Genomic DNA, 21,105 nt, shown 5'->3' on the forward strand with positions numbered 1-21,105 from the left:
TTGAACAATAAGGGGATAATAATGCCCGGTTTCATGTTTCTGGCTTCTTTATGGGCAAATATTCCACATTATCAATTCTGTTAGCATTGGCTGAAGAGGGAGAGCTACGACATGGCAAAAAACACAGTAATGTAATGAATGCATTAAAGAAACATTCCCCCAAAACTTTTTCTGGATCATTAGTGGAGTGAAAGCGCTGAGATGAAAGGGAGAGGGGATTCAAGCTGCCAGTTGAGTCACGGCGAGCAGCCATGCCCACAGGTTGAATGCATTTTTTACTGCAGAGGTGTACAAGGCAGGTCTGTGAGCGAAGCAGTCCCTGTCATTAGGGCTTCATTACAGAAATGTCAAAATAGGGGTGCAGGAGGGTCAGCCCACTAGAACCAAGTGAGGCACTTCGGCCAGCAGGATTTGGGATTGGGACAGTAAATGTCCGGTACCTGCATCTCCAAAATGGAAGTTGGGACTTTCTCAAATGGGTCCCCATAAACAAAGCAGATGCCAGATTGACGCGCAGACAGCACCACAGGGACACGTCCTTGGAGAACTGATCACTGCAATCTAAACGATTAGGCAAAGGCACTAATTGAATGGTAATTAAGTGGATAAGCAATGCGGCAGAAACCCGTCCTAGGCTCTGCAGTCGGAGCTTTTGGTGCCGTCGCCAGGGGGGCTGACACCTTCTAGATACACTTCATTAGACTGCGGAGCGGTCCTGTGTGAGTCGGCGGTAATCGCTCACTGTCTCCGACTGAAAACTGTCTCATGGTAACACAGATGCAACATACGCAAACACAGTTTCATTCAAACACACACTGGTGTCAATTACAAGTATGTTGGCAGATGATGTCTGTGTGTGTGGTCAATGACTGGAAGACATAAAATTCTGATAAACTGATGACATTTTCTTGGTCCCCACAAGTACTAACACGAGAATATGTCATCTTACAGTGTCCTTCGGTATAGTGTGAAAACATTGAGTACTGTGTACCATACGCCTAAACTATCTGTGTACAAAATAAGAACACTTACTTATCCAGTGTAAATATCAATACAGGGAGTGCAGAATTATTAGGCAAGTTGTATTTTTGAGGAATAATTTTATTATTGAACAACAACCATGTTCTCAATGAACCCAAAAAACTCATTAATATCAAAGCTGAATGTTTTTGGAAGTAGTTTTTAGTTTGTTTTTATTTTTAGCTATTTTAGGGGGATATCTGTGTGTGCAGGTGACTATTACTGTGCATAATTATTAGGCAACTTAACAAAAAACAAATATATACCCATTTCAATTATTTATTTTTACCAGTGAAACCAATATAACATCTCCACATTCACAAATATACATTTCTGACATTCAAAAACAAAACAAAAACAAATCAGCGACCAATATAGCCACCTTTCTTTGCAACATTGCGTGCAGCAGCAACCACAGCCTCCCAGACACTGTTCAGAGAGGTGTACTGTTTTCCCTCCTTCTAAATCTCACATTTGATGATGGACCACAGGTTCTCAATGGGATTCAGATCAAGGAGGCCATGTCATAAGTTTTTCTTCTTTTATACCCTTTCTTGCCAGCCACGCTGTGGAGTACTTGGACGCGTGTGATGGAGCATGGTCCTGCATGAAAATCATGTTTTTCTTGAAGGACGCAGACTTCTTCCTGTACCACTGCTTGAAGAAGGTGTCTTCCAAAAACGGGCAGTAGGACTGGGAGTTGAGCTTGACTCCATCCTCAACCCGAAAAGGCCCCACAAGCTCATCTTTGATGATACCAGCCCAAACCAGTACTCCACCTCCACCTTGCTGGCGTCTGAGTCGGACTGGAGCTCTCTGCCCTTTACCAATCCAGCCTCACTCTCATTTCATCAGTCCATAAAACCTTAGAAAAATCAGTCTTGAGATATTTCAGCTTGTGTGTCTTGTTCAATGGTGGTCGTCTTTCAGCCTTTCTTACCTTGGCCATGTCTCTGAGTATTGCACACCTTGTGCTTTTGGGCACTCCAGTGTCGTTGCTGCTCTGAAATATGGCCAAATTGGTGGCAAGTGGCATCTTGGCAGCTGCACGCTTGACTTTTCTCAGTTCATGGGCAGTTATTTTGGTTCCACACGCTTCTTACGACCCTGTTGACTATTTTGAATGAAACGCTTGATTGTTCGATGATCACGCTTCAGAAGCTTTGCAATGAGTGCTACATCCCTCTGCAAGATATCTCACCATTTTTTACTTTTCTGAGTCTGTCAAGTCCTTCTTTTGACCCATTTTGCCAAAGGAAAGGAAGTTGCCTAATAATTATGCACACTTGATATAGGGTGTTGATGTCATTAGACCACACCCCTTCTCATTACAGAGATGCACATCACCTAATATGCTTAATTGATAGTATGCTTTCGAGCCTATACAGCTTGGAGTAAGACAACATGCATGAAGAGGATGATGTGGACAAAATACTCATTTGCCTAATAATTCCCAGCCAAAATACACCCATGTTACACCTCTTCTTACCTCCCTCCACTGGCTCCCGGTAGCTGCTCGCATTGAGTTCAAATCCTTGATGCTGCCTACAGGGCTGTAAATGGAACTGCGCCCTCCTACATCAACACACTACTACCTAGCTACACCCCTGCACGCTCTCTCAGATCTGCAAACGAAAGGAGACTAAAAATTCCTTCTTCACGGGGTCTCCGATTCCAATCATCTCTGTTCTCCGTTGTTGTCCCTGGCTGGTGGAACAACCTGCCCTCCTCCACACGACTAGCCGAGACTATCACCACTTTTAAGAAGCAGGTGAAAACCCTCTTGTTCAAAAAATATTACAGACAAATCTAACACATTGCACAAACAATACAAAAATGTATAAATACATTATAATTTTTCTTCATCTAGCACCTAACAATCTCTGAGTATGCTCTTCATTGACAAGTCTGAGCCTTATCAGGGCTCTTAGTTTGTAAACTCAATATTCTATAGAAATCAAACGAGAATTGCTGGTGTCTTCCTCTTGTAAGTCGCTTTGGATAAAAGCGTCTGCTAAATAAAGTAAAGTAAAGTAAAGTAAAGTAAAGTAAAGTAAATTCTGCACTCTGCACCTGTATTTTGATTACTGGTGAGCACCTTGTTTTTTGGGCATCCAGTTAGAAGTGAAAGTGATTATTTGTCATATGTGATATAGCCTCTGTATTTTACCCATCACCAATTGTGAGCCGTGGGCAGTGTGTGGGGACGGTACCTTGCTCAGTGGCACCTAAAGTGGCACCTTGACGGCTGGTGGATTCGAACCTGCTGTCATGATCCAGGAAGGGGTTACTCCGGGATCCGGACTGGAGTTTCATGTTCGTCCTGTGTAATGTTTCCTGATCGTTTTCACCTGTGTCTCATGGTATAAAGCTGCCCTGTTCGTGTCTGTTCACCATTGGGGCATTGTTACATTTTACTGGATGTCTCCCCCGGTCTTGTTCATCATGTATTAAACCCCTGTTTGGTGTCCTTCTTCATCGTGATGTCCAGCCATCATTCCAGATCATCTGCTTCACCATGTCAAACCAGCGTGATACCTGCAACCTTCCACCTCCTTAACCGCTAGACCACCACTAACCCAACATATTACATATACATATCATATAGTAAAATGTGCATAGAAAAGTCTAGAAAAGTACTGTATACTGATACTGTATACATTATCCTATAGCAAAGAAAGTGTCAGTTACATAATAATAACACAGGAATTACAAAGCTTTTACTCTAAATCGCCACAAATCTAAAGAAATATGCAGGTGTGTGTAAGAATTCATACAAAGACTTGTAAAATAGGCTCATCCATTTTCACTCCAAAATCAATTATGGCAATTAAGTTCACAGGGCCTGATAATCGACCCCGGCCAGCACTACAGCAGAACCTGCTGCCCTCACATCAAAGCAAGTGATGAGTGAGTGACAGCTGACCTTTTCATTTAATAGGCGGCCTAACCTCTGAGGCGTCTGAACTGGTTTGATTCGAACACTGTGAAAATGTGGCATGACGTCGGGTGGTGGACACTCTTGAGCTCTCATCAAACAAGGTCTCGACGGATGCCACGCGATGACACCCCGGTGACATTTCCACTCTCAATCCAACATGATTCTGTTATTAACCATGCCATGCATCATGGCCACTGCAGTGGGCCGCCATTCAAACTCCATTGTTTTCTACATGCACCATTTTTAAGGTCAAAGCCACATTAATGAGAATTTGTTTCTTTGATAAGAATGTCATAATCAAAATGTCTATTAGGTTTTTTTGTCTGGAATAATTGGCACCTTATTGGCACTTAGTGGTAATTCCTTACATGACACTGTGTACACAATTTATTCATGTCTATAAGAAAAATGCTTTTCCTGATTATAGATGCATTAAAAGGACTGACCCCAAAAGACACATTTTTATCTTTTTTAATCTAAAGACTGCTTAATGAAAGTACCAAAGGTTAACATTTTTATTTATTTTTTTGACCTGGTCTTTAATCAGAAATCGGAGCTTTGAGTTCTCGTCCTATCTCCAAGAGTAACGTACTGCTTCCCATCCACTGCTTACATTTCACTTCCATTACCCCGGGTCAACAGCGCTGGCCTCTCTCATGGCCCTGCACAGTGGTGAGAGGGTAAAAAGGTCTCTGCCCACAGACACTAAAACGAGCCACTCCTGAGACCACAGTCAGCTGAGAAGCCCCAAAAAACAAAAAAAAAAATAAATGTTTGAAAGGTTTTTCACACATCTGCAAAAATGAATATGAGCAGTTTTCCAGACAGGTGAGTCGTGAAATGCTGATCGCTTATTTATTGCTGTGTCAAGTCAACTGTGTGTTCTGTGCTTTTTTGGCTCCCCGGTGTTCCGTCCAGAGGAGAAATAGCTTCTCTTCCCTCTGGGGACTCAAACAAGAATAAATAATGCAGTGGATAAGTCAATGCCCTAAATGGACAATGTGGAGCACTGCAGGGATGTTTCCCCATTAAACCGACTTCTCCGCTGCCTGGATAGGGAGGCAGGCCTCAGACCAGATCACCACGCACAAAATCCTCCCCAAAACCCAAGGAGCTTTGTAGCATCTCACTACCCTCAGTGCACAGCATGCCCCTTTTTTCCCAAAATATTTTAAATCGCACAAATAAAATTCGCTGTGGATAAAACCCCTGTAAAAACTGTTCTGAGAGCATCACAGTGAAACAATAAAACTATTATTTATGTACAGCATTAAAAATATAATCAAAAGTCATTAATGGAATAAATTGTATATCACACACTGCTAGTATATTACTGTATTTAGGGGTTACAACACAAAAAAAGCTTATCAAACTTGAATCGATGTAGAACGATGTTGGGCTGACAGGCTAAAAGGTCAATAACAAAACGGTTGCCTAGTAACGCGTATCGGCGCATTTATGCCGAAGGTGTTACAAGTGAGCAGTGGTCACCGCCATATGATTATTATGTATTTAATGTAGCTCAGCCAATCGAGCATTTTAAAATATTCAGTTATACTGAAAATTAAGTGCATTTTTTTTGCCCGGCCATAATATTGTGGAGCCAAATGAAAAAAAAAAAGTGTCCTTGCGAGATGGAGGGAAAGCAGGACTGTGGCTCACTGACAGAAATAGATCAGATAACAGCAGAGAACCGATCAATAAGGACGCACACCAGTAATTCAGTTTGGAGTCTATTGTGAGAGGCACAACAAAAACGCTGGAGGGCTTTCGGAAGTGAAGGCGTGTTCTTACCCTGAGCCTCCTCAATGTGTCCCAGGGTCTCTATCTGCTCCACAAGGTCATTCGAGTTCCACTGACTCATACCCAGCAGCATGGCCGTCTTCCCCTCCAGCACCTCTGCACACCAGAACACAGGGAAAAGACACAGATCATCAGCAATACACACTTTAATTTCAACCTCACAATAAGTAATGCCTGGGACCTATACAATCATGAAATAAACTAACATTGTGGTGTGAACATCCATATTCTTGCCAATTAGAATAGATAAAATAACCTGTGGAAACAGTTAATGATTCATTTTGTCAAATGAAAAATTCTCAGATGAACTCTGGGATGAATCCCAAATAACAGTCCTGGTGTTCAAGTGCACTTTTTGAGACGGTTTATTGGTATTTCAATTGATATGCAATTAAGCGTTCTGCAGAAACGTTACTGGTTTAGAGGGACTACAGAGATTGGATGATGAAGACTGGCAGCCTGAGCCCCTGTCAACAAGGGGTTGTGACACGCATGTACCACACATTCCACCTGCATATAAGCAGAGCAGCGTCCCGGCAGCCAATCAGAATCTGTCCCCAGCCGATGTGTTGGGCCGTGGCACAGAAACAGACTATTTCAGAGCTGATATAGAAGGGAGACAGAGAGGGAGACAGAGAGGGGGCCTACACAGCACAAGGAAACTCTACCAAGATGTTAGCAGAAGACATTAGCCCATCCTTCAACTCTTCCCAAACAAATTCTTGGCATGGTGCATCATCCTGCTGATAGACAGAACGTGGTCTATGACAAACTTCATGTAGGTGTTGGTGAATCACATTCATACAAAGACTCGCCCCTATTCACTCCAAAATCAATTATGGCAATTAAATGCAGGGGCCTGATAATCCACCCCGGCCAGCACAAGCCTGATTACAGCGGGACCTGCTGCCCTCACATCAAAGCAAGCGATGAGTGAGTGACAGATGACCTTTTTGTCCATGAAAAGGTTAATAAGAACGCCGGGATGTTAGAGGCGGCCCAACCCCTGAGGCGTCTGCATTGGTTTGATACGAACACTGTCAAAATGTGGCATGGCGTCGGGTGGTGGACGATCTCGAGTTCTGGAACGTCTCTCCCTCATCAAACAAGGTCTCTATGGATGCCACGAGATGACACCCCGGTGACATTTCTACTTTCAATTCAATACAATACTGTTATTAACCATTTCATGGCCGTCACGCTGCCTCCCTATTTCTGGTTGTCACTCCCCACTTGTGGTGGGTAACCAGGAACACCAACAGAAGACCGGCTGGTTTGAAGATGCCCTGACTTTCAATGACTTCCCTGGGAAGTCACTCCTCATCACTGCATCTCTACAGAACGACTGTAAACTCCTTGGTGAATGAAGAACCCCAATCACTGATCTCCACCTGGACAGAGCTGAAGAGACGTTAAAGAAACTAGAAGGTTCTACAGAACCCAGGCTAGACTGAAAAACCCAGATTAGGACTATTTTATCGCTGCCACTCTTCACTCCAGCCCAACCTTCACAACTGATCCTCCGATTGCCGTAATTTTCCAGAGCCGTAATGGATTCATTATATTGTCGGCACTAATTTACTGCGTGATGGTTGAACACTTGAAAGTACATTTCGAGTGGAACATGTGTCTCATGCGACGATGTGAAGGCAGAGCCAAGAGCTCATTAGGAAAAGTGTTATTCCGGAGATGATATTAAAAGTGTCTCATTTTGTCTGTTATCGCCTGATGAACTGCAACCACACTAAAGCTCGGTGAGGTGAAGGTGTTGAGAAATTCATCTCAGGTCCTCGGTAAAGCGCGACTGATTGTGTGATTCCCGGAACTGCCTGGAGCCATTGTTTCAGAGAAGGAGGACGAGCGCCGGAGACAAGCCCCAACAAACACAGACACGTACTGGACAATATCGCCACTAACCCGCATAACTACACCACGGTACCTCACAGATACGCTTTTCAGAATCCTCCAAATAGGAAATTCATTTTCATTTCAAGGTGATTTTCCACAGATCAAGATTAGATCAGACCTGTAAAAAAAAAAAAGATGGACGACCAGGACATCAAACGTGGAATTATTGAGGTTGTGGTAGTATACGTCAGTCATGCCAAGGTGGTTTGAGTAGGGAGGGGTGCAAACGCTCAACCAAAAGGGTGAGACAGAAAAAGAAACACAGAAAAGTAAAAAGGCACAATGGCCAAAAACACATGGCATACACAAGACATCTAATGCAGGAGCACAGGTGCAACAGCAGTGAGTGATCAGGACCCGGTGAACTGGTGCCAGCGGGGTGACCCCAGCGGCACCTGGCCATCACAACATTGCCGTGTTGTCACAGTACATCCACCACCACAAACAGCTCTTTTCCCATCTTATTCAATAACTGAATTCAGAATCAAAACATTTGCTGTGAATATTAAAAGTACCAGATCCCAAGTTCCAGATCGACATTCAACGAGCTGAATTAGAGATGAAAGAAACAGAGAAAATGTGGTTTAAAAATATTATCGCAGGTGACCAAACAACCAAAGGAACAGCATGAAAACAGGCAGACTTCAGACAGTGTGAAGCCCTTGAAACTCCGGAAATATGAAATTGATTAACTTTAGAGACGAGAGGCAGACAAAGAGAAGATGGCACTCTGAAAGGAGGGGGAAAGAGCAGTGCGAATCGAATTGCGAGAGGAAAAGTGAGAAACAGAAGGAAGGACATGAGCTTAAAGGACAAACTGGAGAAAAGGAAAAACTTGAGGAGACTCCAAATGTATGGAGCTGAAAAAGAAGATGAGTGGGTGGAGAGAAAGAAGGAGAGGGAAATAAATGGAGCGCGAACCAACCAGTCTGCAAGAAAAAAAAAATACTGCTTCTGCCTGCAGGGAGAAATTTACAATTCTTTCAGCTGTCATTCATATTTTCACATTTTCTTTTAGAGTGATGCTTTATTGTGTTTTCTGGAAAAAACACTGCCTCTATAATAACAGCTCGCCAGAGTGCTGCTATAACTGCAGGGGACGGTAAAAGTGCGAGTTGAGAAAGGCACAGCAGAGGCTTTCATGAACTTCAAAACTAACAGAAATCAAAGAAGCTCTTATAGACACAGGAGCAAAATTAGTCATTTTTAGCTCAAGGCCCAAATAACCGAGGAGAGAAATGTACTGGCTGTGTGTTTGCCTTGTCCCCTTAGGTTCAGCCACGCCCTTCAATGCCACCCAATTTCTGGTTTCTCATTTAGCACAACATCACATCGCTGCAGTAGTAAAATATTCCACTTCTGAACCGAAAAGAAGAGAATTTCCTTTGGCTCCTTCAGCACTTCTACAGCAGCTAATTATGACCAAAGTAAAATCCTCCGCCGGTCTAATTTTAATGGAACCCTGAGAGTCCAGGCAGGAAGGTGAACAAAACGAAAACAGATTTATTAATTGTGAATACATGTTCACTAATGCTGCATTAATATTCCGCAAAAGGCATACAAAACAGCACTGTCTCTCTCTCACACACACACAAAACTGGCCTTGTAGTGTTGTAAACAAAGCCAGGTTCTGTGAACAAGTGAATGTTATAAGCAGCTTAATCAAGGCAACATTCATGAGAAATGAATTCAGGGTAACTGTTTAATAATCTAAACATGCAATAAGATAAATAAACGAGTCACAAGCGTCTATGAGAAATCTTCAGGTCCCACAGCCAGAAGACCAGTTCAGCATCACAAATTCCCCTAGAGGCATCCTCTGTTCCATCAAGAACATTCCAAGTTTGACGAATGGTCACAACAGATCAAGGATGGTAGCAATCTAAAGTGAAGTGAAAGCGAAGTGATTGTCAGATTGTCAGATTGTCCCTGATCGGCAACCTTATGATTCCGCTTCCTTAAAAGTGTTTCTTTTTGTCATGTGAAACACTGCAGAACAGCACAACACCGAAATGTGTCACAGCAAGCAGTGGGCAGCCATGAAAGGTGGCCGGCGAGCACTGTGCGAGGACGGTATCTCGCTCTAGGGGACCTCAGTTTGCGTCCTCAAGTCTGCCTCCATCATAGCCTCCTTAGCCTCCAATGAGTAGGTGTGTCCATACTTACTTAGATATGCACTTTCCAATGCACTCAGCCATTGTCTAATAGGCGGATAATAGCTTTCAGATCCCAAAAGAGGGTGATGTAGCTAGGCCTTACAATTATGCAACACCGATGACCTTACAAGTCATTTATGCATTCACAACCAAGCAGCTCCATCTAGTGGTGATTCCTCTTATGACACTGAATACATATTAACATTTGCTATTTGTTCATCTATTTGAAAATGCTATTTATCAATAATCACAGTGTGTTATAGCGCCGGCAAAGTCATGCAAAACCAGGGGTCAAGGGCAAGCAATCTTTTAAAGCACATTTCCTTCATTATTCCACTGGTGGTGGAGACAGGCGGAAAACTTTAAAGATTGCACTCACAGACCAATATCCCACCAGCAACAGCACCTCAGGGGCAGATTTGCCATTGAAAAATCAATACGACCAAAATAGCTGCATAAATTTCACAACTCAGGCGCCGTGCACTCTAACATCAACATCAGCTAATGTATTAATAATGGGAACGCAATGAACGACCGCTGTAGCAAAATAAGAGGGATGGAAATGTACCTCTAGTGGCAATTTATTGCAGCTTTAAATCACAGCGTCCTGCTCAAATTGATCTGTAAATATTATCCGGTTAGGTGCAGCCCACCAGATCCACCTCATTATTCAAATTCACGGCATCTGATGACAAATCTGGATTAAAAAAAGCACCACAGATCTGTCAACGTGTCAGTGCAAATTCCCTGACAGCGGCGGGCATATGCTTGATTAAGCCTCGGGCGGATTCAGCCGTAATGAAATTTGCATGCACAACAGTGGACACAATGCGCCATTTCTCCGCCAGCGAAGTGCCCAGATCCGGGAAAAAAACAACAAGGCTGAAAGGCTTCCTGGTATTCCAAGAAGAGAGAGCCTGTCCCGCCTTTCCAGAGTATTGCTGCAATCCATCTCCGTAAAAATAAAAAGGCAGCACCGAGCGAAGCTGCTCTTCAGGGACGCATTGTGAGGGTAAGTGGGCATAAATATCACATTCATATACGGCAGGCACAGCCGGCGGTACAAAGGGACAGGGAATGACATGATTGCAGCCCTGTCACGCGCACGACGACGTGAAGCAGGTACGGAAGGGGGTATTTACTCCAGGCCAGGGTTGGGCCAACGAGCCCTCTGTCAGAGCGAAAGCCCTTTTCATGACGGTACAAACGTTTTGCTGGAATTTGCCATAATTGGACTGACGGGGCTTTGAACTGGGCTGCCACTTCATCACGTCGAACAGCGAGGGCCGTATGCCGACTCTCACAGCCTGGCATGATGTCACGTGTGCACAGCTAATGTCACAGCATTTGTGGCTTCTGGATTTACAGAAATATACATATAAACAAAAACAAGAAGCGTCTGCTTGCTAGTCATCTGTATGTTGGAGGTGTCCTTCAGTTTAATAATTTGGAGTGTAATAATTTCAGACAGCTCTCATATTCTGGATGATTTGAACCCCCTCCTTTTAACACACCAAGGTGTAGCGCACTGTCCATCTCCTCCACACACACATATATACATGTGTGGAGGAGACATACAGTGGAGGAAATAATTATTTGACCCCTCTCTGATTTTGTAAGTTTGTCCAATGACGAAGAAATGAAAAGTCTCAGAACAGAAGGTTTATTTTAACAGTGACAGATAGCACATCAAAAGGAAAATTGAAAAAATAACTTTAAATAAAAGATAGAGACTGATTTGCATTTCATTGAGTGAAATAAGTATTTGAACCACTGGAGTGACTAAGCCACTCCATGACCTTAATGTGCTTCTTCTTGAGCCACTCCTTTGTTGCCTTTGCTGTATGTTTTGGGTCGTTGTCGTGCTGGAACACCCATCCACGACCCATTTTCAATTTCCTGGCAGAGGTTGTCGCTCAGGATTTTATGATACATGGCTCCGTCCATTTTCCCGTTGATGCGGTGAAGTTGTCCTGTGTCCTTAGCAGAAAAACACCCCCCAAAGCAAAATGGTTCCACCTCCATGCTTGACAGTGGGGACGGTGTTTTGGGGGTCATAGGCAGCATTTTTCTTCCTCCAAACACGGCGAGCTCAGTTACTGCCAAAGAGCTCAATTCTGGTCGCATCTGACCACAGCACCTTCTCCCAGTCACTCTCAGGTGTTCATTGGCAAACTTCAGACGGGCCTGCACATGTGCCTTCTTGAGCAGGGGGACCTTGCGAGCACTGCAGGGTTTTAATCCATTGCGGTGTAATGAGTTTCCAATGGTTTTCTTGATGACTGTGGTGCCAGCTACATTAACTAACTCCTCCCGTGTAGTTCTAGGATGATTTCTCACCTTTTTCAGAATCATTGAGACCTCACGAGGTGAGATCTTGCGTGGAGCCCCAGACCGAGGTCGATTGATGGTCATTTTGTGCTCCTTCCATTTTCGAACAATTGCAGCAATAGTTGTCACCTTCTCTCCCAGCTTCTTGCAAAAGGTTTTGTATCCCATTCCAGCCTTGTGCAGGTCTACAATTTTGTCTCTGACATCCTTGGACAGCTCTTTGGTCTTTCCCATGTTGGAGAGTTTGGAGTCTGCCTGATTAAATGATTCTGTGGACAGGTGTCTTTTATACAGGTGACTAGTTAAGACAGGTGTCATTAATGAGGGGGACTAATTGAGTAGGCGTGTCTAACCACTCTGTGGGAGCCAGAACTCTTAATACTTGGTAGGGGTTCAAATACTTATTTCACTCAATGAACTGCAAATCAGTTTCTATCTTTTATTAAGTTATTTTTTCAATTTTCCTTTTGATGTGCTATCTGTCACTGTTAAAATAAACCTACCATTAAAATGATACTGTTCTGAGACTTTTCATTTCTTTGTCATTGGACAAACTTACAAAATTAGCAAGGGGTCAAATAATTATTTCCTCCACAGTATATATATATATGTTTATGTGTGTGTGTGTGTGTGTGTGTGTGTGTGTGTGTATGTGTGTATACATACATACTAGGGTACATACTGCAATTAACAATTATTTTAATAATCGATTAATCTGTCTGTTTTTTTTATTAATCATATCTGTTAAAAAAAAAAAACAAGAAAAGCAGCCCTTCATTAAAGAACAGAACAAAAATCTTCCTTGCGCTTTTATAGCAATAATAAAATAAAATGAAAATGGACTAACACAAAAAACATACACATGTATGCTTTTTTTCAGTAATCGATTATGAAATTCGTTGCTGACTTAATTGATCCGTTATCGCAGCCCTAATACATACTGTAAGAATGGACATCGCAGGAGCCTGCTTTGTCTTGCATAACAGATGTCTGCAGGGGGAAGTGTAACATTCCTGTGTCGAACACCACATGGTCTTTTTTACAAATGGTGATCCCGACGTGATACCTTTGCTCGGATGTGGATCTGTGACCGTAAGTCTCTTTTATCTGAATTTTACTGCATAGGGAGGAATAGAATCTATGTGCTTTAATTTAAATAAAAAGGATCTACATATCCTAAAAAGCCCGGGACCGTAGAAACCGAGGCATTTCTAAATCCAGATCCAGTCCGACAAGGTATAAAATGAACATTGACTAATTACTGTATCACTTGCAATGTGGCATGTAGATATGGCTGGCACAATAGATGAACCCACAAACCAAACTGTAACCAGTAATAACCAGGATTTGTGACATTTTAGATTACTGGTATTACATTGAACATCATAAACCATGTCCCACGGTGAACAATTTGATAATAACTGATCAGGGATTGGAAATTGCACTGTTAAACTTAAATGTTTTTATTTTAAATTCATGTTCAGTATGATCAACATGTTTAGGATCAGAATTTAAATTTATGTGAAACTGTTTCTCTCTCTGAACACCTCAACAATGCCATAATCTCAAATAATAGCTTTTAGTGATAAAGGTGTAATTCTCTAATCACATGGCAACAAGCGGGATTTTATTTGTGTTTATTTTTCCAGCCACTGTTGTTGATTGAACTTCGTTAAGCCGATGCAAATTCGCAGAGTTATGAATTCCCTAATAAAGGTGTAATTCTCCAATCACATGGCAACAAGCGGGACTTTTTTATTTATTTATTTGTGTTTATTTTTCCGGCCACTGTTGTTGATTGAACTTCGTTAGCCGGTGCAAATCCGCAGAGTTATGAATTCCCTAATAAAGGTGTAATTCTCCAATCACATGGCAACAAGCGGGACTTTTTTATTTATTTATTTGTATTTATTTTTCCGGCCACTGTTGTTGATTAGACTTGATAAGCCAGTGCAAATCTGCGGAGTTATGAATTCCCTGATATCATTTTAAGCCTCCCACTATATTTACATGTTTTTTGCATTACAGTATCTGATCATTGTTGTCATTTGTTTTTATGGTTTGGTTTTAATGTACGATGAACACTGTTTTTCTACATGCACAATCTGTATGCAAACCTCATCACACTCCAGACAAAGAACCCAACCAAGTGTGAAAAGCCCTGGATCCAGTTGAATATTCTATGTATGCTGCTGTGTTTGATCTATGCCAAGAAGACAGGTTTCCCTACAAGGGTGACCTCAGACGCCTGAGGATCACAAAGGACACAGAACCACAACTATCGGCTACATTTGAATTCCCGACTGACCAGGAAGCAAGCAGATACACAATCATGACCCAATTGTGATCCCCATGGACCCTGAATACTCGAGTGCCCCAGGGGATCAACCGGCCGTCTGTAAGAATGGACATCGCAGGAGCCTGCTTTGTCTTGCATAACAGATGTCTGCAGGGGGAAGTGTAACATTCCTGTGTCGACGGTTGTGGGTGAAGATTCGACACCCCGGTTTTTACATGTCTTTTGTCCGACGTCAACGTGCGAAGTATCAGCCGTCAGGACCGCCCACCCTCTTTGTCTTCACCAAATGGGAGGCACTGGGGGCGTGACATCAGAAACAACAGGTTCTGATTGGTCAGTGACAACTTCCTGTAGGCCAGTGACAACTTCCTGTAGGCCAGTGACAACTTCCTGTAGACCAGTGACAACTTCCTGTAGGCCAGGGGTATAAATGTCTGCACACATGTGGAAAAGGGACCTCTGAGCTATCTTGCTCAGGGGGGTTTCCCTCTCTTTCCCTTCTCTTTCTCTTCTCCCTCTTTACTCTTTCTTCTCATGTTTACTTTCTCTGTAACCTTGGTACCTTTTTACATTCAATATTCACATGTAACTACAATAATTATTTACCGGTGTTAATAAATTAGAAACTGTTCATTTTTAACCTCTGTTGTGCCATGCCTCTTTCTGCCAGGTAACATCAAATTGGAGTGGTTGAATACAGTTCTTTGTGTGGAGGGAGAAAGAGTTTTTTCTACACACTCTATTCTCTTCTCCAACACCACATGGTCTACATTCATGGTCTTTTTTACAATACACACACAAACAAATACATATAATCAACATATACTCAGAATATATAAATATAACTATCAGAAATGTACGCCGGTAGTATATTGGAATTTATTGGAATACCTTTATATTTGATATGTTTCATGCACAGACTGTTGCCGTGAAAAAGCCCCAGAACCACTGATGCTCTTCATTCTAGATGTATAGCATTATATTGTGTTTTATTGTATTGTATTAATCCTACTGACTAGTTGATTCCAAACATATTTCTGCACTTGGTGAGGCAAAAACAATTGCTGCTTGGAACTTGACAGCTCCAGTGAGGTTGAGGTTGAGGTGAGGTGAGGTGAGGTGAGGGCTTCGCCTCCAGAGCTTATCGCTCAGCTGCAGCCCGGAGTCACAGGAGGGGGGAGGGGGTGTCGGGTGGAGGCTGCAGCCCTGAGTGTCATGGGGGTGCGGGTTCCGCTCAGCACCTTCTTCCCTCCCGCTATCTTCCCGTCTCAAAGCGCCGTGACGGGCGGCTGCGATTAGGTGACAGCACTCAGGTGACAGTCCCAACTGATGCTGACAGACTCACACACGAACACATTCACACAACCTTGCACGGGCACCTACGCAAACACAGGAAGACTGATACACACAAAACACATACACAGAAAGCAAAGAAAAGACACAAAAACCACACCACACACACGCATGTAGGAAAACGGCCCATCCGACTACCATGGCACAAAGGCCAGGGTTACAGTTCCCATGAGTCCGAACGCAGCTCCCACAATCCCACTGAGGTCCGGTCCAGGACTCTGATGGGGTTCAAATGGAGGAGTTTCTGAGATTCTGCAGGTCAGAACACACTAAGCATTCACGCCCACCATCCACCGCCGGTGTCTTTAGCATTTTCACACCACATCCGACAGCATTAAGCCGCGCAAGGTAACATTAATCACAGCCAAATACATAAAGCTCCCAGGGCCGGGAGAAATAATAAAAACTGAACACTGGCTCTCTTTATTGCTCGCCATTTCTCAGCTCTCTTGCTTTTAAAGAAAAACAAATACATAAACCGAAACACGGGTGGATTTTAAAGCAAATTTTTTTTTATTGCGTTTGTCAGGTCCATCCTGTAATAGTGAATGCAGTGTGGATAGAGGTCAAAGGTCGTGGGTGACTTTGACTTTATGCTATACCTCAAGAGGTGTATTTAAAGTTTGGTCAAAGGTCAAGGTCAACATGGGCCGGCAGCAACTCAAGAGCGAACTGACTTTGGCTTTGTTGGTCAAGGGTCAAGGTCACTGACAGTTCTATACTGTGTGTTCGGTTGCGCGCGTTCACCACATATTGAAACTCAGCGTGTGTTATGCTACTGAAACATGATGGTTGGGCGGCGGTGTACGTCCGCAGGGCGGTAATTCCAGTCGCCCTAAAGGCATCGGCGCAGACGCGCTACTGATATTACCCATCAATCAAACTTCAGCCCACGCCAGAGCACTGATGAATGGGAGCGACGCGGCCTGTCACTGCCAGCCCACATCAGGGCGAGAGGCATGGGAGCGAGTCTAATGAATGCAGGCGTGGAAGCATGCCCGCCCGGCACGTTCCCCTTCCTTCAACGCCGCGTAACATCTGGATTTTAATTTAAGTGCCGGTGTGGAGAGGAGGGCCAGGAAGTCTCATTTAAAATGGATGGAAAATGTGTCTCATGAAAGATAAATGTAGAAACATGCTGGTGACTGATTACACTTCTCCAGCAATACAGAACAATTTACCACAATTTACCGCGTGCTGCAGGCACAGGGTGCATACGGAAACACCGCTACAACCGTGCGCATGTAGAACAACAAAAAAACACTCATTTCTGGCACACTATAATTACAAATGAGCCACTAAATGATTTATCCCTTCTGATGGAGGTCTGTTCAATTACACTTCGGGGCAATTACACGGCAAAGTAAATATTTCATCACCATAGGATTATGATCGGTGTTTGAAATTCAACAAAAATGTAAACTTTATACCAGCAAGTTAATTACACCATAACTACTGCTAATTCAACAATCTACATACAAGACATATGGAATGGGGAACAGAACAGTTCCTGCCAGGACATCTTAGTAATTCTATATAACGAAATTATATTTAGCAGAAAGGAAAAAAATGTGTTAATGTTGTGCATGGGGGAAGGTGTTAGCATCCTGCAAGCAACAAATAGATTTTTATTGGGTAACCATTGTAATGAACATAGCAACTGTGCAGCCCACAGACGGAAAAATCACAGCGAACATGATTTTATTACGAAACCACTGATATAATCATAATCTCGAAAATAACAAGACAGAAGAAGATAAAACGATGCATGTCCTCTATCTACTTCTGTACAGGAGAAGCACACACCCACACAAGTATTTTTTAATAAGTTTCCTACAAGGCCATTGGAGATGGATCAGCATGGCGCTCTCTCACCATCCGCTAGAAGGGGATCTTCCCATTAGGGAGGCAGCTTTAGCAATCAGCCTCTACCTCCTCTCCCGGGGCGCAGATTCCTCTCGACTCAATCAAAACAAGAATCACACAACCCTGCTAAACAGACCCCTGACCACGATTCAAAGTGGCAGGAAGGACTATTTCAGCACGTGACTCGGCGAGCGGAGAAACCAGCCCCACCTTCCTCCTTCAGGCGTCCGTATTAGAGTTCAGCAGTGAGCTGAACCAACCGGCCATCCACCGGCTCCGGCACGAGCCAATCATACGGAGACACTCGAGACGTGCTTGTACCCGAGCAATCACAGGATGCAGGGGGCAAATGAACGATTTAAAGGGGGGGGCAGACACCCACCTCTGGCATCGAAAAACTCTTCATCAGAACTGTCCACCGACTCCTGCGCGATCTTCTGCATCCGCCAGTGGGAGGCGCTGTGTTTGCGCAGGGCAGCTTGGAAGAAAGGAAGAGAAATCCAAAGCTTAGCTCAACCAAATCATTCGACAAGTCATTCACATTCACATATGTGGTTTCTTATGTGCTATACTTATAATATGTTATAAGCCGTGATAAAAAAAAAGCTTGCCCTCCAGGTAAAACCATTGCTCTTGTTTCCATGACTACAGTGGCTCACCGTAATGAAATGAACAGAAATAATTGATTTGACCAACAATCCTGCATGTGTAATAAAGGCTGGTCTCTTATTATTGCTGGTCTCCAATGAGTGTCAGTGTGTGTTGTCAAACACATAAGGGCCATTTTATATATCTTTTACTGTATTTGTATAGACTTATCTGAAATAATTTTAATTAATTAATTCAGTTTAAATGCATATTTATAGATATTTTTCATCCATCTAGTATGAGTCCTCCAGCCATTAATTCTCTCTTAATGACAGTGGGACCTGAGCACTGAGGGCTGAGATTAAAAGTATTTTTATCACCATCTGCGGTCAACACAACATTTTTGAGGCAGTGGTGGCCTAGCGGGCGAGGAAGCGGTAAAGGTTGCAGGCGAATGGCAAATCTATACCTCAGAAATCCAAGGCAGGAAAAAACAGACTTCCTTAAGCAATATCAAGATCAACAACTGCCACATAATGATGTACTTGAATAAATCCAGCTGTAGGTATCTATCTATTAATCCAGCTATAAAATCTTTTCAGTGTCCAATAGGGGTGCAATGGATTAGTTGACATTGTCAACAAAAATCGACAGTTCAAATTGTCAACTAATTATTTTAATTGTCAATGACTAGTCAACTTAACTCAAGAACTTGTCATTAATATTCATAGCGCTATTGATTTAGATTTATAAACTGTCGTTCAACCATCATGAAAATTGCGTCATACAGCACAGGCCAACAGCACTCAACTAAACTCGATTTTTCTATTGAAGCCATTAAGGCGGGGATTACTGCAGGAGTGGAGCTGGTCACTCGCTGGTGTCTCCACAGCTTTACCACATCACACTGCCCTAAGCCACCTCATCTCTCGCTGTGTTTTATACTCTCATCGTCCCGGGTGCAGCATCATGCTGGCTGTAAAGATGAGGTCACGTCTTCTGCTGCTGCCGGTCCTCGCGTTGCATCGTCTCCTCTCCGCCTCTGGAGTGTGTGCGACGCCTTCGCTTGTGCACTTCGCTTTTTTTACTATTTCGCGCCATTAGGTCAAATGTCTGAACTACCTATGATCTCAGAGGAGTCCCTCAGCCTCGCTTCCACCTTCCTCACCTTCACCAACAGCAGCACCAGTTCCTGTACACTTTACCTCAAGCAAACCTTGAATTTATTTCCTTTAACGTTGCATTGTCAGGATGGAACACGGGCACCAGAGTGGCAAATAACTGAATTCAATGGTCTTTTGTCTTTTCCTCCAGTCAAATGTACTTGTAGAACAACTTGAAAAGAAACTGTGGTAAAATGAGGATACCCTGATTGTGAAAAAAGTCAAGGGGACACGATTCAATGGTAAAAGGGATGCGTTACCTGCAAAATAGAAAATTACGCACTGCCACCTTATACAAAGGCTTTTCTTCCCGTTCCCAGTAATCTCTTGATGATAATATGAGAGCTAAAACGTGAATTGTGTTAGTGAATGCACAGTAACTGGACGAGAATCCGCACACTTTTCATTTCACTAATGACAGTGACAGTTTTCCTGGGTTACAATGGTAGAAAGTGGGAAAGTGGACATCTGAATGAACGTCCTTCTAGCAGATCTCATCTAGACTCTTGGAATGAACATCTCCTCGAAGGTCGGAATGGTACAGTCGCTGAGTAAAGTGATAAAGTGAAGTGATTGTCACGTGTGATACACAGCAGCACAGCACACGGTGCACACAGTGAAATTTGTCCTCTGCATTTAACGCAACACCCTGAGTGAGCAGTGGTCAGCCATGACAGTGTGTGGGATTCGAACCGGCAACCTTCTGATTACGGGGACACTTCCTTATCCGCTAGGCCAAATTGAGTATTTTCAAATGGCAGCTTAAGAGTTTCCTCTTTAGAGAATACTTCGACAAACTTGTAACTTTCTTATAGTCTGACTTTAGAAAACTACAACCGAGCAAATAATTTAATTGTATTGAAAGTATTGTATTCAATGCTGTAAGTCGCTCTGGATAAGGCCGTCTGCCAAGTGGCACAAATATAAATGAAAATGTAATATGACGGCAGCATTCAGTGGTTGCATCTTCGTGTTGAAAGACAGAGGTCAGATGTAGACATAGCTGCAGATTTCCACACTGGAAATGCAGACAGGGGTTACCGTGGATACTGAGCATTGTTATGACACAGAACATGCAGGGTTGAAAACACGGCGACAGATCATGTCTTCACCCGCTTGCATTTCCCAATGTTGTTGCTCAAGATACAGCTTCCCACATGTTAGGACACGGACGGGGGAATCTGAGAAACATCAGAAGTACTAAATTGCAAAGTTATAAGAAAAGCAAAAATAAATATCCAACATATTATACCCCTGCCAAGCCAATTGATAGATGGTAGTAATTGAGGGTGGTGGTAGTAGCCTAGTGGGTAACACACTCGCCTATGATGAACCAGAAGACCCAGGTTCAAATCCCACTTTCTACCATTGTGTCCCTGAGCAAGACACTTAACCCTGAGTGTCTCCAGTGGGGGACTGTCCCTGTAACTACTGATTGTAAGTCGCTCTGGATAAGGGCGTCTGGTAAATGCTGTAAATGATAGATGAAGGATGATCATGTGATTTTTGTTCTCTCTCAGTACCCAACTCTTCCCTCAGATCTTCTGGTTTGCTCGGGATAAAAGGCAATTACTGAATTCAGCCAACTGGTCTCCTAGAACATCACAACACATTCATTATTTGTCTGTCTTTACCAGAAGAAGCCGCGCAGCCTGTCACAACACTGTCAGCACCAAG

The 21,105-nt window shown here is 43.2% G+C and overlaps 1 protein-coding gene across 2 annotated transcripts in view; it reads right to left on the reverse strand.

Moving 5' to 3' along the window:
• Nucleotides 1-21,105, reverse strand: part of pitpnm3 (PITPNM family member 3) — a 58,716-nt gene that overhangs the window by 31,661 nt on the left and 5,950 nt on the right. For both annotated transcript variants that reach the window (XM_029000578.1, XM_029000579.1), the window contains exons 2-3: nt 18,060-18,155; nt 5,756-5,860 (exon numbers count right to left, since the gene is read on the reverse strand). In XM_029000578.1, the coding sequence (XP_028856411.1) occupies nt 5,756-5,860; nt 18,060-18,155 (201 nt within the window). The remainder of the gene's footprint in view (nt 1-5,755; nt 5,861-18,059; nt 18,156-21,105) is intronic.

The sequence above is a fragment of the Denticeps clupeoides genome, chromosome 13, assembly GCF_900700375.1.
Source record: "Denticeps clupeoides chromosome 13, fDenClu1.1, whole genome shotgun sequence".
Lineage (NCBI taxonomy): Eukaryota > Metazoa > Chordata > Actinopteri > Clupeiformes > Denticipitidae > Denticeps > Denticeps clupeoides.